Source organism: Curcuma longa, chromosome 15, assembly GCF_044706935.1.
Source record: "Curcuma longa cultivar G26 ecotype Majalengka, Jawa Barat chromosome 15, ITB_CL_G26_1.1, whole genome shotgun sequence".
In the NCBI taxonomy this organism is placed as follows: Eukaryota; Viridiplantae; Streptophyta; class Magnoliopsida; order Zingiberales; family Zingiberaceae; genus Curcuma; species Curcuma longa.
Genome location: NC_133875.1, coordinates 1,727,757 through 1,752,287, shown reverse-complemented (window position 1 = coordinate 1,752,287; position 24,531 = coordinate 1,727,757). Strand labels below are relative to the sequence as shown.

Here is a 24,531-nt window from a genome sequence, read left to right as displayed (position 1 = left end):
GGAATCAAATATGACCTTTATTATATTCAAAATTCTTCAATTAAGACTTTCATTGGTAAACGTACAAAAATAACCAGCCTGACATGCCCGACTTGGTCATCCTTCTCTTCGCATTGTTCAATCGATCATTAATAGGTATGATTTACCTACTTCCTCTATCTCCTCTACGTCTCATTCATGTAGGGCTTGCATGGAATTTAAAAGTCACAAACTACCTTTCTCTTCATCTAATCATGTTTCTAATTTTCCACTTGAATTAATTCATTCGGATGTCTGGGGTCCTGCACCTATTTTGTATAACCATGGCTTTCTTTATTATGTTATCTTTATTGATCATTTTTGCAAATATACTTGGCTCTTTCCTATGAGAAGAAAATCTGATTTATTGGATATATTCTGTAATTTTCAAAAACTAGTTGAAAGATATTTTAATCATAAAATACTTTTCTGTTCATTCTGATTGGGGAGGCAAATATCAATCTCTCCATCATCAACTTGTTTCTTGTGGAATTGTTCATCGAGTCTCTTGCATGCCCTCATACTCCAAAATAAAATGACTAAGCTGAGAGAAAACATAGACATATTATTGAAACTGCCTTAGCTCTTCTTCATTAGGTATCAATTCCGCGTAATTTTGGGATGAAGTTGTCTGTACTGCAACATATCTCATAAATCGACTTCCCTACCCCATTGCTTAATCATAAGTGTCCTTTAGAAAAACTTTACAATCAAACTCCTGACTACACTTTTCTTCAAATTTTTAGTTGCGCATGTTATCCATGGTTACACCCCTATTCTAAACACAAACTTGATTCTTGTTCACTACAATATGTTTTCCTTGGTTATAGTAATTTGCATCATGAGTATCGTTGTTTGCATATACCTACAGGACGGGTATACACTTCACGGCATGTTACTTTTGATGAGTCTTTATTCCCTTTTTTGATAGCTTCTTCAATCTCTCCTCCAGATACGAGTGACACTTTCTTGATGACACTTAACATTGTCGGAGGTGATGGCATCCTAGGTCCTGCTCCAGAGCTCTCTAACAATAATCCTATATCATCCGAATCACCTCAAGTTGCTACTCCAACCAGAGCAAGACGCACTAACACTATCAGAGGGGTTAATATGTTGGATCCTATTCCGTGTCCAATCTTGGAAGCCTCACCAACAGGTTCATCATCGAATTCACTTTGTTAGCCCACTTCCTCATCGCCATCAACAAGTGATTCAAATGATAGTGATTCTCGTCGTATGCTTCCTTTAAGTGATATCTATGCACGTTGTCCATCAATGACAACTCGATATCCCCTTCCACAAGTTTAGTGGTATCTTCAAAATCTATTGAACCAACTTGTTTTTTACATGCGAACAAGGATTCGAATTGGCGTTGTGCAATGATCTACAGAATTTGATGCACTTATTCGCAATGGAACATGGAATCTAGTTCCGCGCACTCCCTTCATGAATGTTGTGGGTTGTAAATGAGTATTTCGCCTCAAGCATCGAGCTGATGGTTCTCTTGAAAGGTACAAAGCTCATCTTGTAGCAAAAGGATTTAATCAACAATCAGGTATTGACTTTCATGACACCTTCAGCCCCGTCATTAAAATTACATCTATCAGATTATTATTATCGATAGTTGTAAGTTCTACTTGACATGTACGACAATTAAATATTTCTAATGTTTTTCTTCATGGTCATCTTGAGCACACTATATTCATGCAGCAATCACCTGGGTTTATCTATCCACAATTTCTATCTCATGTTTGTCAGCTAAAGAAATCCATATATAGTCTTCGACAAGCTTCTCGTGCGTGTCGATTATCTACTTGGTTACAAGCTCAAGGATTTTCTGGATCAAAAACAGACTCTTCACCCTTCTACAAATACAATGATGGATCTATGATATTTTTTATTATTTATGTGGATGAAAGTCCTCTGTTCTCTTTTGCTGACGGCGCACGGGTAGCGCGCGGGCGGCGCTCTCGGATTTCCTCTCTTCCGCAATTAGGCAGAGGCAGGGATCGGACGCGATTCCTGGATAGACCTGCGACAGGATGGAATGCAGGGTGGCGGCGGCCGCGTGATATTGGATGACGACTCCTTTTCCGGCGGCGCAGGAATCTCGTCGATGGGAAAAGGGGATGCGGCCAGCGTACTCGGAGGTGCTGCGAAAGACGAAGCCGGGCTGCGCTCGCGAACAGAAGATGACGAAGCTGAACCCTCGTCGCGAGCGGAAGAAGACGAAGCCGGGCTCGCGAGCGAAAGACGAAGCCGAGAAGTTGAACAGGAACCAAAAAAAAAATCGCGAAATCGCGATTAGAGTTTTAGGGTCAGCGCTGAACCCTAATTTTGTGGCTCTAATACCATATTAAAACTATCTTACTCAAAAAAGAATATATAGACAGGGTTTATATAACCAATATAACCCTAATACTATAAGAAGAAAAGACTTATCTACCCCTGCTTCTCACAATAAGAGGTTTTAGCTTTATTGATGCAATCAAGAATTGATATGATAGGAAGATTATGTTTTCATAACTTGTCCTTAGATTTTGTTTGCCAATCATGGGGAGGGGATGAAAACACCATAAGAAAGAGAGGTTAGGATAAGGGAAAGCATCAACGTACCGCCCACAGCAACAAAGACACGATACACTGAACTTGGATAGATAAAGATATGTTGATATCTTATAGCTATGCCTGATTTTTGTTCTAATTGTGTTAGTTTAAGTCTAACTCGCAACAGCTGACTGAGAGATTTATAGACATGTGGAGAAACCAATTTTAATATTAAATCTTTTAGGAGCATTATTTAATGCAGTCTTGTAGACATGTGGGTTGATCTCACTAGGAAGCCACAAGAATCTATGCATACATCTTATACATGAGACCAATGAATCCCTTAGATGAGACCAATAAATCCCTTAATGATGCACTCTTAGAATAACCTGTTGTTCTGATCTGTCCCTTTAGCAATCAATCAATTTGATGCTGATCATGACTTAGGCTCACATATCATAATTCATTATATTCCCTAGAGAAGCCAAAAGAGGAAGGTGAGCAAAACAAATAGGAATACAATATATCGATTTTATAATTGGCAAATCAATTAAAACTTCTACAGTACATGTCATTTTATAATCACTTATGACTTTAATGCTCACGGGTTCGAATTGTGGAAACAACTTCTTGTAAAGTGCAAGGTAAGCCTACATATAATAGACCCAATGTGGTCACACTCTTCCCCGGGACCCCCCACCGACGGAGGTTTTATGCATCGGGTTATCCTTTTTATGACTTTAATGCTCATCAATTTATTATATTAGTTTCTTATCTATTACTTGCCACTAAAGTTAGATTTCTATTTAGCTTATGTGTGAGATGCATGTTAATACTAGGAATGAGATTATAAATCACCTAATGATACGGTAAACTTAGATTTCTCCTGCTACATTCTTAAATTTAAATTGTCTCATATCATATACTTTTAGAGCATTCATTTCTAATTTATACAGCTGACATTGTGAGCAAAATTGATTATAATGCTTGTTAATTTAGTTTGCTAACTTATTTAAATAACATATAAATTTTGAATTGGAGGATATGCTAATTTGTTAGTAGAACTTTGAGCCTCCATCTTCATATGGTGACTTTGTCACAAGATAAGTCATCTACATAATGTTCACTTTTTTGCCCTAAGATTATTATGAAGATAATTTAATATTAGATTTGGCTCTTACAGTACAAGGAATGAATACATAAAATTTTAGGGGTGAATCAAAACTTTATTTATTTACTCTTGAACTTTCATCAAATTAAAAACTTAGATGAATTGTTTTTCTCTGATTCATTAACTCAACCATCACTGATTTATCTTTTGCTGCCTTCTTTAGGTTGTTGCTATAACAGTGTTCTTTCTCCTGGTAGTTGCATTCTATGCATTCTTTGCACCTTTTCTTGGCAAACGCATATTTGAATATGCTGCAATTGCTGTTTACACACCAATGGTAAGACTGAAACCTACCGAACAGCAGCACTAAATGATCAAATATAATCTAGATAAATATGAATTTTGTTTCTCACTATTTGCATTCTTTTGTTTACTATTATTGCATTCAGGCTGTTACAGTGTTTGTCCTTTATGTGCGATGTACCCGCATAAACCCTGCTGATCCAGGAATAATGGAAAAGTTTGAGAAAGGATTCAAAAATCAGAATAATAGTAAAGCAGGGGTGCCACGTGGATCTTTATCTTTTGATGGTGATAATAATGCACCTGGAGCTCATTCTTCTCCTGCATCAACTTGTAGGAGTTCTTTAGGGCACTCTTCCAGCAGAAAAGCTTCAGCTGTTGTTGTTGACAATCCAGCTACAAATATGTCATTGAACCCACAAAAGAGAAGTTCAAGATGCTGCATCCTTGGTGGACTTATGTTTGCACTGTTTGTTAAAGATGATTGCCGCAAACTTGAAGAAACTGAGGAACAGACTGGTGGAGAAGATGCTTTGTTTTGCACACTGTGTAATGCTGAGGTATATTCTAGATACAATGATGCAGGATATTTCTGTCGAATTATCCAATTATTGGTTTCCAGTTTACAGACATGAAAATGTATTTGACTTATTTGTAAATGACTAATTATGATGCACATTCTATTCGGGGTATTAATTACTAATATTGTACACTGATATGCAGCAGCAGCAAGTTGCCAGTTAACTAATTGTCATTTTTTCTGTCTGTGGATCCGACAAACGAAGCATGTCTTATCCGTCTTGATGTTCAGGAAATTCTTGTTAAATAGACGTTACTACATTGTTTTTCTTTTTCTTAATAGAGAATAGTCGACTTCATTCACTATTGTGGTGAAACTGCAATAGGAAAAGTCATCATCCTCAAGTCCTGTTTGCCCCAGAATTTGGCTTACTGTTATTGGCTGATTTTGCACTACGATCCTAACTGATCTTATTATTATTTTTTGGCGTCTTTTAAACATCATCATATGTTGGCCTAATTTGTGCAGGTGCGCCAATATAGTAAACACTGCAGGAGTTGTGACAAATGTGTCGACGGTTTTGATCACCATTGTCGGGTAAATGTGTTTTGTCTTATTATTTTCTTGTTCTTTGCAAAATATTAAGATATTCCCATTTATGTTCCATTTTCTGGCAGTGGCTTAATAATTGTGTTGGGCGTAAAAATTACATCACATTCATCTCTCTTATGGCCACGAGTCTGTTTTGGGTATGAAGCAGATGTAGAAATTATTAAATTATTAACATTTTCACGTGTAAAACCATTTCTAGGAGTTTAGCAAATTTGACACTTCCCCTTGTTTTCTGTCACCTACCAGCTAGCTATTGAATGTGGAGTCGGCATTGCTGTTCTTGTCCTTTGCTTTGTGAACAAGGATAGCATGGAGAACAATATCAAGGAAAAGCTTGGCAATGGGTTTTCTCGTGCTCCATTTGCAACTGTTGTGGTGAGTTTGATGAATAGAAATCTATTTACTCTTGAAAATATCTTAATTGCCGATGGTGCAGGAACATTTTAAGGGCCACTTTTTGACATAAAATATATACACCAAATTGCTATGAGTCACAAATTGTTTTCTATATTAGTATCCAATCATAATCCAATGAGTGATATTAAAAAACATGGAAATAATGTTCAAAAAATCAGAAAATTACAAAAATGTGAACACTTCATTTCTTGTTGAGGTTAATTTTTTATATTTATTATTGCTTCATTTGATGTTACTAGGTAATTCAATTCTTTGGTAGTTCAAAAGATATAAGTTTGGAGTGATTGATTCATTGGATGGATAAGTAGCTCAACTCTATCACAAACAACACAAAATTTGTGTTTGTGATTCTGAACAATTATAGTCCCCATCATGACACATATATTTTGTGTCACTGCCCATAAGTTTTGATTGGTTAGTTAGTAGAGGGTTGGATTAGTATCTAAACCCTGGCATACAATACACAAATCGCTCATTTGCATTCTGACCAATTATTTTTTCTATTATGCACCAAAAACTTCCTGATTTATTTTCCTTTTTCCAATATCAGTTAATCAATAACTTGCAGACTGTAACTGACATATTACTGGAAATTCAAGTAGACCAAACAGTAGTCTGTCTTGCCAGAATGGGGATGAACAAAAGTATTATATGATTTGTAAACTGCCAACCTTTGATTGAGAATAGATTTGCTAATTTATTACAATGAGCAATAATGTTGCCTAAATGTCTTGGGATTGCAACTTCTTGCAAGATGGTTACTAGTCATAGACATCGTGAACAGAACCAAAATAAATTCAAGCCAAGTTGCTGCATATGTTTCAACTTTTTCAACACTGCTTGACTTTCAGCAATGAGGTAGATGAGGAGAACAATTAAAATCAAGTACCCATTGTTCTTCATACATCAAAACCTATCCCATCCGTGCAGAATATTTAGTAAGGGAACTATTACTATGTAAAAATGGGGATGAGTCTGCAACATTGTGCGAGATGAAAGATCTGGAATTAGTTGTAGTTAGGAAAAATGTTTCTCTTCATGGGATGAGGGTAGTTATCAGCCAAAGATATAGCTCTGCAACATAACATTTCAATCTCAATAATGTCCTTGTTGCTAAAATATGGATATCGTTACTATTCTTCCACAATATCCAAATGCTATTTGCAGTAAAATTAAGAACACCTGGGAAGATTGAATCATCATTTGGTTAGGTGCTCTCATTCCAAAAATAGTATTAATACTTTGTAGCAGTTGAGGATTGAAAGAAACTTGCTGAATAGAAATTTAGAATCTTGACCTACAATGACTGTTGAAGAGAAGTCTAACATAATGCTCAGAACAACATACAGGTAAAATCTTCATGTTAAGTGATACTCTCGAGCCTTCCTTTACTCTATATGCTTTGTTTCTTCCGCTTTGTTTTTCAAATGATGTTGTAAAACGTCTTCTTTCTTCCATAATCCCGGTATAGTTTAATTTATCATTTTCATTTTTTGTTAGTCTCAGATTGCCCTTCTTCTCCTTTCCATTCTATAAGCTTCTCTTTTCTTCTCTATTCTTTAAAATCAGCTAGTTCAAAGTTAGCACTTATCACGCCTGAATTAGCTTTTTTACTTGTCTATTGTTGTACTGACATTGGACATCATAGAATGATCATGTATAGTCTACCAAAATAGGGCTGATGCTGTCGGACTTGGGTTGCTCATGTTGTTTTGGAGAAAATTAATGGATTAGGAGAACATGTTAGGCCAATTTTATTCAGAGGTACGGTACATTGGGAATACATAATTCCTTTATCAGGATTATGATTCTTAGGAGATATGTATAATCTGGTTCCTCAGTTAACTAGATCCATTTTGAGGCAAATAGTAATTAAACATTGCAAATTCTACAATTGTTCGGGAAGCATTCATTTTCTACTAGCTTTCTCAAGATCTTTTATTTATCATTTGTAAAATATCTAACTGATGCTATATTTTGTTTTCTAAATGAATCTAGTGGAAACTAACCAAAGTGGTATTGAGTTCTGGGATATTCTTTGTTTTGTAGGCTATTTGTACTGCGCTATCAATCGTTGCATGCATACCATTGGGAGAACTTTTCTTTTTCCACATGATCCTGATCAAAAAGGTTTCCTCTTATACTTTACTAAGAATCATTAAGGTTCTTCTTGCAAGTGCTTTACCTTTCCCTCCCTTTTACTAGGGAATTACAACCTATGAGTATGTCGTAGCTATGAGAGCTATGAGTGAGGCAGCTCCACCATCTGCTGATGAAGAAGCACCTAATGCTCCATATTCTCCAACTAATTCTGCAACAACTGGCTTAAGTCTTGGAAGTTCCCTTGGTATTCAATATAAAGGTGTATGGTGCACTCCTCCTAGGGTATTTGTTGATCAACAGGTTCGTACCTTACAGGTTCATATTTCATATATTAAAAATTTTAAGCTGTCTATAAACTTTACTTCAGGAAATTTGTCCATTAGTTCAGATTGTTGTTTGTTTTTCAATAGTTGATGTCAATTTGTTAAGATTGCCACATCATATTTTATCAATATAGAAACTAGCTGCATCACCTACAACATTGTGTGTTTGTTCAGTGCTTGATTCACTGCCGATTTCTGTTACAGGATGAGATTATCCCACACTTGGAACCGGGGATGGTACCATCAACTGTTGACCCAGATGCAGCTGGGCATGTGGAAAAGGCTATCAAGTCCAAAAAGGCTGTTAAGATCAGTGCTTGGAAGCTCGCTAAATTGGACTCTAATGAGGCCATGAAAGCAGCAGCAAAAGCCAGGGCGTCTTCTTCAGTCCTGCGTCCCATAGATGCTCATCGTTTGCCAGATGCTGATTTTAGTTCCAGCGATGATCTAAGTGGTAGGAGCAGTTTGAGCATGGATTACAACGCTGCAAGAGAATCAAGAGCAGAGCTCAAATTGTCTCCTCTCAGAAGCTCTTATCCACAAAGTCAAGATAGCAAGGATGACTACGAGTCTCGAACTCAAACTGCAAGCAGCCTAAGCAGTCCAGTCCACAATCACGAAACTTCAGCCATCAGTGCACTTCCTTGGAAGCCTACACTTCCCAATAGGCCTTTGCCATTTGCTTCAAGAGGTCCTCGTCCTACTACCCAAATGTTCCAATCTGCCACCTCAGCAATAAGGGAAAACAAAAGAGCCTCTGTTGTCTGGGATCAAGAAGCTGGTCGCTATGTCTCGGTATCGGGAACTGCCAGAATTGATAGTACTATGGGTGTCCCTACAAGGATATCTCGGTTTCCAATTGGTAATACTTTCACAGAAACTGGTGCACATGGGAGTACTGCTCAACCGAACATTTCTGCATCAGCGATGCCTCCTATCCCTCAACAAGGGAGATTAACTTACACCGGGCAGTCCATTTTCTTTGGAGGACCTCTTATTAACACGCCCATCAGAGATACCAAGAGAAGTGATGAACATACAGGAACAAGACCCGTAACTGAGAGGACATCAAATTCTAATCGGGAAACAGTAGAGAAGGGCCAAGCTGCAGGTTCATTCCCAGTGTTTGCTCCAGGAGCATTCCGGAATCTTCCATTTAATAAGTGATTTCGTCCTACCCTGCTTAGTTAACCCAAATGGCTTATTCCGAATTGCGTTCTTCGAGTGTTTCAGGGAAGCAATCTATGATTGTTCGGTAGAAGTTCTGCTGGTTCTTGCAGAACCATAGCTTGGTTACAAGGTTCCTCCATTTTGATGACTTTTTATCTGTTATTTTGCCTCTCATCGCGTAATCTAAATAGGCAGCAGGTGTAACTTTCTCTACGATCAAGTCCTGCTGGTGTATATATTCTTTGGATTATGTTCCTGTTGCTAGTAACTGATAGAAAACTAAATGGAAAGTAGGAATTAGAGTATTAGCCTCTTTTGCATTTGTCCTCTGGGGAAGTTCAAGGCTAAGCTTTTTATTTTTCATACAATCTAGCCTGGCTCACACTTGTGTTTCCTTCCCTCCCTTTATTAATGATCTCCCTTGAGCTTGACGAGGGAGGGCAAAATTTCCCTTCTTTCCGCTCGAATTTTGACATGGTAAACAGAGGAATCCGCCTAAAGAGAGGAGAGGTTGATATTTATTCTGTAAAATACTTATGGTGCAGTCAGAGTGTTCAACAGTTTGCCCAAGTATTTATAGTTTGAATTTCAGTTATGATGTATTGGAGAATAGTTTTTTTTTGATAGGATGAAAAATTTAGAACGTTGAGTATTTGACCTTTAAATTTGTCTATCCAAGAAAGACGTCTGCCTTCCAGATTAATTGAGGCCTTAGGTAAGAATAGATAAATTTAATTTAGTTTGATGTTGGATTGGATGGAGGAGTCTTTTAGAAAACTGTGCGTCGTTTAATAAATACGAAAATTAGATGCTTGTCATGACTATTTATTAAACTTAAATATGCGATTTGATAAATTACTAAAAAGAAAAGAAATCATTTTAACGATTATTATTTTTTTATTTAGATATTTAATTTTTTGAATTAATCCTAAAAGTTTTATAAAAGTTTTTTTTATCGACCATTAGAATAAATTTAAAAAGTACATCTAAATTTTAACGAACAATTCAACATCATAAATAATTCGAGCATCATAATATCATTGTCCTTGAAACTTTTGGATATCAACATTTATAAAAGTTTTTTTTATCGACCATTAGAATAAATTCAAAAAGTACATCTAAATTTTAACGAACGTTTGGTTAAGGATTATCATTGATAACTTTAATTATCTATCCAAGTTTATTAATGATAATTTTATTTGATTTAGATTATGATCGTTTCTCAAATAATGTAGCATCATCGTTATATCAGTAAAACATCAGCAAATAAGTTATAAACTCGGAATATAATTATCTCAGCAGCCTAATATTTTCTACGATTTCGAAGGTTATAAAAAAAAATTTTCATGATTACCTCTCCAATTTTAAAATTAAATTAATTAAAATATATCGTGAAACTTAAGTGAAACTGAGTTAATTAATTGAATAAATTTTAATTTAAATATTTTTAAAAATTTAAAAGAGATAATTTATTTAAATTTTTAAAAAATAAAGTTAACGAATTATATTTATTAATTTAATAAATTATTTTATTAAAAATATATAAATTTATTTTAAATTTTAAAAAATTATAAATAAATTACATTTATTTATTTTATATTTTATCAATTTATTATCATCATTAATATTATTAATATTAATATTATTAATTAAATTTAATTTATTCTAAAAATAAATTAATTTAAGGGTAATATAATAAATGTAAAACTAGTTATTAGGGATGTAAATGAGCCAAGCTACTCGTGAACTATTCGAGTTTCAGTTCGAAAAAATATTCGTTCAATTAAGTTAACAAGCTAAGCTCGAGCCTGATTTTAAGCTCGAAAATATTACTGAGCTCCAAGCTTAATAGTATTTGGTTTGTGAGTTTATGAATATGTTTGTTTAAAGGTTTGCGAACATTTTTGTTAAGAGACTCACGAACATATTTGTTAGGAGGCTCGTTTATCATATTATATATATATATATATATATATATATATATATATATATATATATTATGAATTATAAATATTATATATTAACACGAGCTGAGCTCGAACTAAGCTCATTTAATTTTTAAATGAGCTATTTTTGAACCGAGCTTGAACTAAACCCATTTAACTTTTAAACGAGTTATTTTGAATCGAGCTCGAGTTGTTCGCGAACTATTTAATTTCATTATGAGCCGAATTCAAATTTAAGAATTAAAGCTTGAATCAGTTGAGCTTAAGGAAAACAAATCGAGCTCGAACTTGAACCTCTTACTGTTTGTCTCGGCTTGATTCGATTACACTCCTAAATGGTTATGTTTCATTCCCTCTAAATAAATAAGTTGAATCAAATAATATTAGATTATATTTTATACCCATAATTTTAGTTTATGTGATTATTAATTTGAATTTTAAGTTAAATTTATTTTTACTTTATTTAAGGGTTTTTATTATTTTATTAAGAATTAATTAATTAATTTTATCATTGTTGAATTAATTAGGATGAGTTTAATTGAATTTTAATTAGAGTAGATTAATTAATTTTATTAAGGTAAATTAAATTAATTAAGTTGCATTAGTTACTTAGATGAATTTTTTTATTTTAGTTAATTTGTCCTAAATCCATCTCACTCATTTTTAAAATTTTAATCATTTAATCCTATAGTGTGTGAGATGATTATTTAATTTTATTCTTAATTATTTTAATTTAAAATTCTAAAGTTCATGTGAATTAATGATGTTTAGTTCATGTAAATACACCACATTAATAATTTTAATTTATTATCCTAACATCTCACTTATATTTATATGTCAAAAGAAATTTATTCAATTGTATTCATGCAATGACCTTCAGAATTTAATAGGTTGATTAGACTAACATATTTAAAGGGCACACATACTCTAACAGTTGACCTGTAATAAATTTTCTAATATTTTATTGTATGATCGCCTGGTCTACTAGGGAGGCCAAGGTTTAGTCCTAAGTTTAAAGGAAAAAGGGTTCTAAATAAATTTAAATACATCTATTTAAATTCTGTAAAAGATGAAATCTATCGTCACGGATCTCCATGACTATATCATATCATTGGGAGGGAATAAATTAAGAAACCAAAGCTAGCTCCCATGCGGGAGGGTATTTCCATGACTTTGTTAGGATTCAATCCTTATTCAATTCCGTAAATCAACCATGTGGTGACGAATTTGGCTATGCCCTGGGGCTACATACATCTATTTAAAGATTATATTATAAAAGGATTCATTGTAGTATAATTGCAAAGAAATTTCAAAGAATGATCAAGAGGAAGCAATTCGAATGCTATAGAGTAAAAAATATCGCTCCCACGATATGGTACGGTGATAAAATATTTAAAAATAATAATTAAAGAATCTAAATATAAATCTCAAATCGGATAAATATTATAAAAATTAACTTCTGAATATATTTAAACTATGCTAAATGTATTAGGAAAAATCTATCTATTGGAATGCAAAGATTACTTAAAAAAAATAAAAATAGAAAACTCCAGTTTTAATTAAATAAATATAATAATTTTGATTTTTATTATTTCCTAGGGGTCAAACTAAAACTAAAAATAAAATTTGATAATTTATATTGAACCAGGTAGCCAACTTTCTTTATTATCCAAATTGAGTATCTAAATTTTAGATTTATCAAAATAAGTATCTATTTTTCATTATATCCTCACTAGTAGTCGACAGCTACTGCATCATCATTCGATTATTATATGGATAGTTAATTGTCTTAGTTGATTCTTAAATTTTTTATTCTGTATTTATGGATTATAATAAAAAAGGAGTGTAATGAATTTGATTTGAAGTGTTTCTAAAATGTTCAAATTTAATACCCAATCTTAATACTTTAATTCATATATGAGAATATGGTTACACTTAGAAAGTTACAAAGAGTGAAATGACCTTGGTTTGAAATGTTTTTGAGATACTTAAGGGCATTAGTAAATTTTGACAAAAACTCATTGATGATCTTAAGAATCTCAGAATTATTTTAAATCAAGATTATTAACCTTTTGAGAGTCTCTTGAGTATAATCATGTCTTTAAATTTGGATTTCACAGTCTAAATTGAGAACTATGAGTTTTTAAAATCTTCACACTCTTGAGACAATTTAAAATACACTCATTAAAGGGCAATTTAGACCACCAAAGGATTACTAGGATTTTCATGATTTAAACTATGTCAAAATTTTAAAATTTTCAATACTATAAGTCCATTAATGAGTTTTAGATAAAATTTGCTAACGATTTTAAACATCTCAAAAATACTTCAAATTATACTTATTGCACTCCTTGCATCATTTTGAGTATAATCATGCCCTCACATGTAAATTTCATAACTTAGATAAAGAGTTGTGAATTTATGAAATTAGCACAACCTTAAGATGTTTTGACAAGAACTCATTAGTCCCCGGGGCAATGGTGCAACGTTGTGAATCCCCAGCTACGGTGTATTTGCAAGAATTTTCTTTCAAATGGGGATAACAAAGGATGCTGGGCATCTGGATTGGCCGCCGTATGCACTTCTCGATTTATTCTGTGGTCGGTGAAACTTCCGTGGGACCGGACTCCCTAGGGATTGAGTCCATGAGACTGACTGAAATTTATCATTTTTTTTACAAGAACTCATTAGAGGACCTAAGTTTATCATATTCACTCACCAACACCACAAAAGGATTCCTAGTACACCGTTGATTTTGTTCATGTCAATATTTTAAAATTCTAGAGATTGTAGATTCATTAGTAAGTTTTAACAAAAATCATTGAGGACCTTAGGAATCTTAGAAATATTTCAAACCAAATTCATTACACTCATTACATTCTCTTGAGTGTAATCATGCCTTAAACATGGATTTTACTATCTAGATAGCCTTTTTTTTTAGACATGCCTTAAGATGTTTTGCTATCTAGATAGAGATATATGAGTTTTTTCAAATTGACATAGCCTTAAGATGTTTTGCCCTGATCTCATTAGAGGACTTAGGTCTGTCGTACTCACTCACCAATACAATCAAATGATTTTTAAGACTCATCTGATTTAGACTATGTGAAAATTTTGAATATTATAAGTCCATTAATGAATTTTGACTAAACTTTACTGATGATCTTAGGCATTTTAGAAATATTTCAAATTAAGTTCATTATACTCCTTTTATTCTTTTAAATATAACCATACTCTCAGTGTGTACAAAGGGTAATTTTGCCCTCGAGCTATCGTGCAATGGCAAGACGCTTCTGCATCCACAAGTCGATTTATAACTACGATGCACAGTGAATTAATTTTATTCAGTGGAAAGATAGTCCTGAAATATTGATTGTGGAGCGACGTGTCATTTACACTTCCCGATTTATCTTGGTGATGGTGGAAAACTTTCGTAGGACTGAACCAATCTCCTCCAAGATATTATATATATATATATATATATATATATATATATATATAGCCTAAATAGGGAGCTATGAATTTTATGAAATTAATGCAGCAGATATTTATCACAAGTTTATTAGAGGACTTAGGTCTATCATACCCACTCATCAATACCCATGAAATACTTCTTAGGACTCTTCTAAATAACCACATCAAAATTTTAACAAATTTTGATTAAAATTAACTAATGATTTAGACATCTTAAAAATAGTTCAAATCAAAATCATTACATCCCTCCCAACTTTCTTAGTGTAACTATGCTCAGATAGTAGTAAAATTAATATATTAAATTTGTAGTACTTTAAACATACTTCAAATTAAATTTATTATACTTTTTATAATTATACATTTTTAACTGTCAACTGGAGTTCACAGATTGAATATAAACAATTTAAGAATTGATTAAGATAATCGACTATTCATGTAATAATCAATTAATACAACATCAATCGGCTATTGATGAAAAATATAATAAAAACAAATATATAATTTAATAAATATAAAATCCAGATATGTAATTTTATATTGGACAAAAGGTGTCCTTTTCTTTCTAAATCATGGCGCCCTACTTTAATTTTTTTTATGAAAGAATATCCCACTTTACGGCTCTACATATACATTTACTCAAATATCTCTAATACTATTTTACACTATTTAGTACTGTTATTCTCATTTAAATCTCCCTTTTAATTCCTATACTGATCAAATATATTATAACAATTACGAAATCGTAACTACTACACTATTATAATAATTATAATTTCATAATTATTACAATACATCCGACATATTTAACATAAAAAATATTTATACTATAACAGTTACGTTTTATAATTACTATAACATGAATATTAAATGAACAAATTAAATTCATATTGTATCAAATATGATTTTGTAATTATAAAAACGTAAATATTTTTAAATATGTTAAATATACATCATAGTAATTACGAAATCATAATTATTACAATATAAATATTTTTAAATATTTAATATATCAAATGTATTATAATATCTATAAAATTATAATTATTATACCATATATAATAATTATAACTGTGTTCATTCGATTCAAAATTTAAAATTTTTAATCAAAATATAATAACACAAACATAAATAAAGATAACATAGCGAAAGAAAATATCTTTTTTATAAAAAAAAGTTAAAATGAAATATTTCTTTAATGAAATAAAGTTGGAGTGCTCAGAGTCTGGATCCATCCAGTTGACCGAGTCAATCCCAAATAATTTCCCGACAGGGTTTAGCATGTCAGTGGTTAGAGGGCGCATTAAATGGCCCGCCACGTGTCGTGCATTCAATGCTCGGTATCGACACTGACCCTGTCAGCCATCAATGCTGCACGGGAGCGTGATAAAGCCGGCCATTAATGCCGGCGAAGGCGCGAGCAGACAGACAAAGCGACGACCGCCATTACGGACGAGAGAGACGACGAGCGAGACGATGCTCGTGAAACGGAGAAGGAAGAAGAGCCCCAGGGAAACGCCAGTGAAAGCCAGATTAATTACTTCCAGATCGGATCGCCGGAACATGCAGAATATATGTACTGTTCAAAATCGAGTTAAAGCAACGATTTTGTCGACGGGTCGTTGCCGGCATGGAAGGAGAAGTTGAGGTCCAGGCGTGGTTTCTTCTTGAGGCCGTGGACCGGAACGTGCGCCGCGCACCTGGGGCACCAGGGATCGGATTTGCAAATGAGCACGTAGAGGAGGCACTCTGGGCACGTGGCCACCGCCATCGCTCGGGGATGGCCGTCTTCTTTTTCAGCTTCCTTGGGCCGCTTGGCCGAGGAGGAGGTGGTGGTGATGGTAGTCGCGGCGGCGGAGGCGGAGGAGGAGGAGGAGGAGGAAGAGGAGGGGGAAGGCGGGGAACGCTTGTTGGCGAGAGATTCCCTGGCCAGCGCCGATTTGACCTTCTCCAGAGTGCAGACGCTGCGGTATGCGCCGGGAGCGGCGGCGGCGGCGGCCGTAGTCGCCGCCGTAGGTTGCTTTAGGCCCAGGAATCCGACGGAGGGCGGCGAAGGAGGAGAGAGATACGGCTTCGCCGACTGTAACAATGGAATCGATACAGGATTTTAGTCGAATTTGTGCAATCAAACCTGCAATTTCTAACCTAATAAACGCAAAACGCGATTCAAATCTTAAAAAAAGGGATTCGACTAAAAAGGGACGAAATTAGGGATTTGGAGAGCAGCATCAGTTTCGTCACCGACAAAACCAAACGATTCGAGAGCAACATCGCTGGAAGAGCGCACAAGCTTCGATCGCCAACAGAGAATTAGTACGGGCTGGATTGGAATTAAATGCTTTCGTTGTACGATCCGCAGGAATTCGAAAAAGCAATGAAGGGATGGAAGAAGTAAAATTTCTCCTCCTTTTCGAATTCGAATAGCCGATTCTCGCCACGACGAAATGATCGAAAAAAGCAATTAAGACCAAATCTCGGCAGAAATCGAAGTGGATTGAGATTGAGATATGAGCTAAGGGGCATACCAGCGGAACGAGGCGCCTCGCCCATCCGGCGGTGATCTGGAGCTCGAGATCCAGCTCGGCGCGGTCGGCGGGGTCGGGGTCGGGGTCGGGGTCGCCGCGGCCACCGAGCAAGTCGAGGGTGACGATCTCCGTCTTCCTCTCACTTTCCTCCTTGTAGCTCTCCGCCACCGGCGCCAGGGAGCTCAGCTCCGCCACCATCTCCACCGACTCAACGGTAGGGTTCCTCTCTCCCGACCAGCCGAAGCGAGAGCGAAGGGAGCCGTGGGAGACGATGAAGGCGATGCAGGCACAAATTCAATGGAGCCTTTGACTATTAATAACTACAAACATATTTTACATAAATTTTAAAATTTTAAATATTTTAATATATAAAAATTATAGCATATAACTATGTACAATTATGGAAAATTGAGTACCCTTTATTTTTATTATTATTAAAAAATATTTTATTTAAAAAGGGAATAAAATAGCTACACATGGAACATAATTGATACAATAAAAAAATATTTTAACTTATCAAGTAATTACATATAAAATATTTATACCAACTTAATCAAAATGATTTGACATTTTATAGCTGATTATAACTATTGCGATAATATTAAAATAAAAATGTAATGAGTTTTTTTAAATATTATTATTTATTATGATTCAATTTATTTACATATTATAATTTAAAATTTAATAAAATGAAAGTTTGATAACATATACTAAATAGACATTTAAATTTAATATTTTTTTTCTATAAATGTAAATGTAAATATATTAACCGAATAGCCTACTTCAAATCACATAATTTCCTTATCATAGGTTACATCAAATCACCGTTTACATTATTCATCCAATCTCCTAAAGATCAATTATATATTTTTTATCGACCACTACGCTAGAGCATAATCCTTGTGAGTTATGTTATTTCAGAGTGTGTGAGCATCCTAAAGGAGCCGCTAAGATAACAAAAGGTGGAATTTATCACTCTAGCAGTTTCATGATCATCTATGAGGAGATAAATCGAGAAGTTACAATTGGCCACGATGGAGAAGGGTATTACCTAGCTTTGCCGAGATTCGACCCTTGCCCACTTCAGCAATTCTACTCCGTCGTAACCAACTCAACTATGCCTGCGCGGGGGGGGGGGGGGGCAGAGAGAACATATACATTTTTTATGAGGATGTATACTTTTGGTGAATAAATCCATCACGAAAGATTTATCTAGTCTATAACAAACGGCTTATGATAAAGATGTCCTAAATCCATTTATGACCGAGGCTTTATCAAAAAGCCTAAAGAAGATGAATACATCCACCAAAAAAATCTATTAATCCATAACAAACGACTCACAGTAAAGACATGTCAAATCCGTTAATAGATCACTTGCTAAAAGTGAATAGGAGATGGTGGCACATGTACAGGTTGGATGTGGAGGTTCTGGGAGACGTCATATGCTGATGGAGACTACGGTCCCTAGCTCGTAGATTCACACATCTTTCAGCTTGCCCTACATTGGAGACTAGAGTAAGCGGACTACTCCTAGAGGATGGAGGATATAGTTAGAGAGGATATTGGGCTACATACGATGTAGAGCCACTTGTAGGAGGTGATTGTTTGACATTGACAATAGATTTGAGTCGATGCTTGATCTCCCATAGTTCATATGAAAGATGGGTAATCGATAATAGCATATTTGATTATTGATACATAGAGAGGGTAATGGTATTCATATGAGCACGTATATGTCATACCTCAGATACCTTCTCAGATATGATATTTTGTCAGACATGACATGAATAGAGATCCTTAATTACTATATGATTATACATTCTTTTGATTATATATATTTACTTTTTTATAAAAAATTATATATATTTTATGCCCCAGGGCAATGGTGCGATGGTAAGTGGTAAGGTGATATACTCATGTAACTAGGTTCAATTTCCATATTGGGCGCTTTCGAACACCCATGGTATTCGAATCACTCGTGATGCTGGGTCGTCCGTCAGATCTATCTGCGCTTCCTGATTTACTTTGATGGCTAGTGAAAAATTTTTATAGGACCAAGCTAGTCACCTCCGGATTAATCGGTTCAACGAACTAGATACTTGAGTTAACAATATATATAGAGTTTTGTTACCCTGTACATCCATCCTTGAGTAACTAATTAATATTTCTTTTTCAATTTTTACTTCTTTTAGCTCAAACACTAAATCTTAATTCTCAATAAAAAATTAATATTAGATACTCACGGTGTTGCTCATGGATGAATTATGTATACGATAATATTTCAATATATATATATATATATATATATATATATATATATATATATATATATATATATATATATATATATATATATATTAATTTGATGGATGAAAAAGATATTATGTATTAAATAACATTAACTATAAAAGGATATTTAATCTATTTGTTATTTCAAAAATACTCTTTTTTAAATGTTATTGTAGCAATTATAATTATAAATGCTACAATAAACAATAAAATTTCTCTTAACTTATCAAAATTATCACATATTAAATATTTTTATATTAAAATACTTTTATGCTAACTCTAAAATAAAAATATTTTTTATGATAATAAATGTAAGAAGCGCCTTTATTTTGTTTTTACCCTAAAATGACATATGCTAATACATCTTTAAATTTAATAATAATATGATGTACGGAGGGGCTATTATGAATCAAATGACATTAAATACACTAACTAATAAAATTAAATATAAAAATATATTTTAAAACTTTTTGAATAAAAGAGAAAAACACATTATTAATAAACTTGTAGGAGATTGTACAAAATGTCAATTTTTAGTTGCATTTGACCCCATGTGCCCTTAATTTATTGGATTTTTTAAATCCTTTTTTTATTCTAAAGATATGACCCGCTCCTGCATTTTATTTATTATTATAAATTAATCATTGTGGATAGATTTTAGTTAGAATAGTGGCAACTAAAAGCAACATTTATTTTTACTAGAAAAAAAAAGGGACAAAAAATCAAATTAAATAGACTAGACGTTTCTTTTTCAATTTTGACATCCCATTTAAGGTGAGCTCTAGGTCTAGTTCAAAAATTTTATGTTCTGGAATCGAGTTTAAGTTTTGAACTAAATTTAAGAGTTTAGAGTTAAGATATGAACGGTTGGATTGCAAGGGTATAAACATAGTCTCACATATAAAATACATGAAAAAAATTGAGTTTAAAAGGATGGAAAGTATCTCTATTAGGATGAGACCTTTTGGGGAGAACCCAAGAATAAAATCATGAGGGCTTAGGCCCAAAATGGACAATACCATGCTATTATGAAAATATTTTGATTCCATCGGTACTTACAAGTGGTATCAGAGCGAGACCGCACTCATCGGACTAACCGCCGGAAGAGCTATAATATAGATCTAATCATGTGGGTTGAACCTTTAAACAAAGGAAGTGGGTGCTCCCGTGTCTGAATCAAGAGAACTAGACACCAGACAGAAAGTCCTAGTTGTGACAAGGCAAGGATTTAGACATCAAATGGAGACTTTCCGTTTGAGGGGGGGTCTGTGGTCCTTTGTTTGAGGGGCGATTATTGGGTTGCAAGGGTGCAAACATAGTCCCACATCTAAAACACATGGAAAAAATCATGAATTTAAAAGGATGAAATGTATCTCCATTGGGATGAGACCTTTGGAGAGAGTCTAAGAACAAAATTATGAGGGCTTAGATTCAAAATGGACAATATTCATCTCCTTTCCACTTCAACTCTCACAACTACTTCATTTTTCTCTTCAAATAGCAAAACAAATTCAAAGGTATGGAGTAGGATGTCTCGAATAGAAGGTGAAATCAATGAAATATTGTAGGGTTTCCTATTTGTTATCCCTAATATTTCATTTAAGGTTTAGAATTTTTACACCATTTAGGATTTAGTCTGTGCTACAAGATTGTAGCAGATGCTTTACTTTGTAGCAAGCAAGAATGTTGTCCTATTGAACCTGTTATGATCTTGTAACAAGCAACAATGGTTATATAGTATTTTGGCTGTCTAAATTCTTTAGCTATGAACACATTAGCTGTTACAAAGGTAGTCGCTACTTGCTAACTTCTATAAGTTATAGAAACTACCTTCTACACATTGTATAAAGCTAGCAGGTAGCTTCTACAACGTGTATAAGCCAAGAAAATGGATTCTATTTAGATATCTTGGTAGCTAAAATAAGTTCAATTCACATGGTTGTATCCAATGATGTTTTCTTAATTTCAATATTGTGAATAAGAAATCAAATATTTGTGTTGTAGGACTAAATGACTTCAAATGATTCTGAATATATCTTTGAGTGGTGGAAATGGTGATTATAGAAGTAAAGCCTCACAAGCATACAGAAAATAAATGCAATAGAAAAGTAGCATGTTATAGTTCATGGACTTTAGTCTGTGGAACTAAAAAAAACTCCATTTGCATGAGTCCTAGACATCTCAAAGAATTTACATATAAGAGGACTTGTGCAAATCATATTTCATAACTAGGACTGACCTTCATAAGAAAAGATGTTTCTCTCATACTATGACTATACATATTACCTCAAGTCAACTATATATGTAATATTTTAAATATGGATAATGTTCAAAGGAGGATCTTGAAAATTGCTTCTGACAACTAAAAGGGAAGAAATTCAACATTATGTATTGTTAATTGTTTATATTGTATTTTTTTATTTGTGTATATTTTTTCACATTTAAATGAAAATAAATCATTAGTTTCCTTCAAGAATTTTTCTAACAGTTTTGCTAGACTAGTATATATGTTGTAGACTTGGTATTGCACATTAAATTTTCATAACTAGCAATTATTTAAATCTTCTACTTCCGTGGTCCTCACTTGACAGGTCAATATTTCTTGCAGAATCACACTATTGCTCTTTTGGTCTGACTCGTGACTGGAACTAATACACTCATGGAGATTGCATAAATGCATATTTTTCAATCTTAGTAAATGTGGTTTAAAAGACAGGAACAACCTACCTACGACTCATCAATATAATCTTTTGTGGTGTTGGGGTTGTGGTTTGAAATTTTACCTTATAATTGCATTACTTTATTTTACATAAGTTCCGATTGAGAACAATTCCGAGACGTGTCACTGACTAAGTCTCCTCACTAGAACGGAGCAGGGTTGAGGATGCTGAATCCCTGGGTTTTGCAAGCAAGGCAACCATGAGTAGGATGGCCAAGGGTGCTCTAGCGCGACCACTCCGAAACTTAAGTCAGCAAGTAGGAAAAATAAGTGGAAGAAGGAGAAGAGAAGAGAATGGGTGGTTATTGTGTGCGTGCGTACCTGGAAGAAAGGGGGAGTGGTCTTTATATATGGGAGAGGGGAAAGTTACATCCCATCTTAATTAAGGTAGTTGTCCCATCGTTAGTTATTATCTTGTCAGGAAGATATGGAATGATCAGATGGCAAGTCCTATCGTTGGCATACGTTCATAGGGTCATTTCGCACGTGGGTGTCAGGACGGCGATTATGATTACGGAGTATGAGACTGTCAGAGGAAATGATGGGAGTGACGGAGTCGTGCACTGTGATGGCCACTCGGTGTGACCTGCCGAATCCGAGTGAGGTAATCGAGCCGACTAGGAGGCTGCGAGTTCACAGGAGAAATCAGCCCGTGAGGCGACTCGAATGAGGGTTCGGCTCGGAGCTATGCATTGGGCACCGAGGAGTTGGTTTCATAAGGAATCGGCTCCGTGGGATGCGACTCGAATGAGGGATCGGCTCGGAGCTATGCATTAGGCACTGAGGAGTCGACTCTGCGTTCCATATTGAAACCGCATCCGATCGAAGAGAGACTCGACTCCTAGGGAAAGGGATCGCGAGTCGAGAAATGACTCGGACTGACCCTACAATAGGCCTATTTGATTAACATAAGCTTAATTTGTTTAGATATTATTAAGTCTTTATTTCAAACCTATTTGTTGTTTAAAATTTTTATATTTTTAAATTTATTTAATTTAGTATTAAATTTGATAATATAAATTTATTTATTAATTTTGATTATTTATTTATTAATATGAATAAGAGTTTATTGATGAACATGATTTATAAATTTTATTCGTAAATATTATATATAAATAATTTATAATTTTTATTTATAAATATTAACGAATTAAATATATATCTTCCACTTTATTTACTTAACCCTTTATATTAACTTAGATTTAACTTTGAATATAAATATAAATTCTATAATAATAAATTTTATATTTTAAAAATCTGATATGGTACAATTTTATTAAATAATATAATATAATAATTTTTTTATTATATATAATTTATTATATTATGTTAAGTCCTCTTTAATTTTAATTTCTAAATCCATCCTTGATCCCATTGAAATTTTTTTATCTATCATCAGGATAAATCAGAGAGCACAAATAGATTTGATCGATGGACGATCAAACATAATAAGTTTTTCAAACTCCCCAAATATAATGTGCATTGGATGAAACTTAAAAATGTCATAGTTTTATAATGTTTTAGCAACTATTATTTGAGCACCTTGTGCTCTAACGTCGGCAAAGTCACTAAAAGCTCCTACTAGTGAACAAAATCAAGATATCGTCAAGCTCAACGATTATAAAATTCATGAAGAGTAGTGTGGAGATTTCTTTCAATAAGTAATTAACCTAAGAACACTAGACTACTTAGTTATTTACTACAAATACTTTTTGATTTATCTTGATGATCGATAAAAAAATTATCATCATATATATAAGGTGAACAAGATATTTGTTTATCGTATCGTATTGTAATGATAATTGACTTCCTTAAAAGGTTGAATAATTTTGGACCATCTTTGTACTTATACTATTAATAAATATAATTATATATTATTATAAAACTATTTTTTATTTAGCTTTTCATAATCTTGTGTTTAATTAATTAGTATATTATGATAAAAGATTTCAATAATATCATAGTTGTTCTATAGGGTGGGAAGAAGTCATCTTTGAAAAGGATATATGTTTTTAATTAGTAAATTTGATAAATGATTCACCTAACTAGGAATGTAAACTAACTAAATATTAATAAATTTAATATTAGACTTATAAGAATTTATTTATATTCATATAGCATATATAAGACCGATTAAATTAGGATTGTTTTAGTATTTAACTTGTTAAGAGTTTATTTATATTTGTTCCATACATATATAAGATCAATTAAATAAATACATTTAAACAACTTATTAAATTAAATAAACAAGTTTAAACACGTATGTGTTCAACTTATTGGTGTTCATGAACAATATTAGTGACTATTTTTTTTGAACCATGTTCATTAATAAAATTTTTATTAACATGTTAAATAAACAAAGAATTTTTAAAATAAATAAATAAATTTATATTATTAAATTCAATAATCAAGTAAATAAATTTAAAATTATAAAAATTTTAAACAATCAAATAA

General features: G+C 33.4%; 2 protein-coding genes across 2 annotated transcripts; one reads left to right on the top strand and one right to left on the bottom strand.

The window, feature by feature from the left end:
- Positions 1 to 3,903: 3,903 nt before the first annotated feature.
- Positions 3,904 to 9,456, top strand: LOC141846126 (putative protein S-acyltransferase 19). The gene is made up of 8 exons (XM_074734118.1): positions 3,904 to 4,016; positions 4,129 to 4,542; positions 5,031 to 5,099; positions 5,180 to 5,251; positions 5,361 to 5,489; positions 7,581 to 7,661; positions 7,737 to 7,934; positions 8,162 to 9,456. Exons 1-8 carry the CDS (start codon positions 4,014 to 4,016, stop codon positions 9,122 to 9,124), a joined length of 1,929 nt encoding a protein of 642 aa, XP_074590219.1. The 5' UTR covers positions 3,904 to 4,013; the 3' UTR covers positions 9,125 to 9,456.
- Positions 9,457 to 16,066: 6,610 nt separating this feature from the next.
- On the bottom strand, positions 16,067 to 17,341 carry LOC141846785 (uncharacterized). The gene is made up of 2 exons (XM_074734836.1): positions 17,070 to 17,341; positions 16,067 to 16,624 (listed from the first exon to the last, which is right to left on the bottom strand). Exons 1-2 carry the CDS (start codon positions 17,265 to 17,267, stop codon positions 16,139 to 16,141), a joined length of 684 nt encoding a protein of 227 aa, XP_074590937.1. The 5' UTR covers positions 17,268 to 17,341; the 3' UTR covers positions 16,067 to 16,138.
- Between the last annotated feature and the right edge of the window lie 7,190 nt (positions 17,342 to 24,531).

What these genes read in the sequence shown, in the direction of transcription:
- LOC141846785 (XM_074734836.1), bottom strand. Translation starts at nt 17,267, where the DNA reads ATGGTGGCGGAGCTGAGCTCCCTGGCGCCGGTGGCGGAGAGCTACAAG. An exon ending in CGAGGCGCCTCGTTCCGCTG is followed by an intron (nt 16,625 to 17,069) that starts GTATGCCCCTTA and finishes CCATTGTTACAG; the next exon opens with TCGGCGAAGCCGTATCTCTC.
- LOC141846126 (XM_074734118.1), top strand. An exon ending in ACATGATCCTGATCAAAAAG is followed by an intron (nt 7,662 to 7,736) that starts GTTTCCTCTTAT and finishes CCCTTTTACTAG; the next exon opens with GGAATTACAACCTATGAGTA. An exon ending in GGGTATTTGTTGATCAACAG is followed by an intron (nt 7,935 to 8,161) that starts GTTCGTACCTTA and finishes TTTCTGTTACAG; the next exon opens with GATGAGATTATCCCACACTT.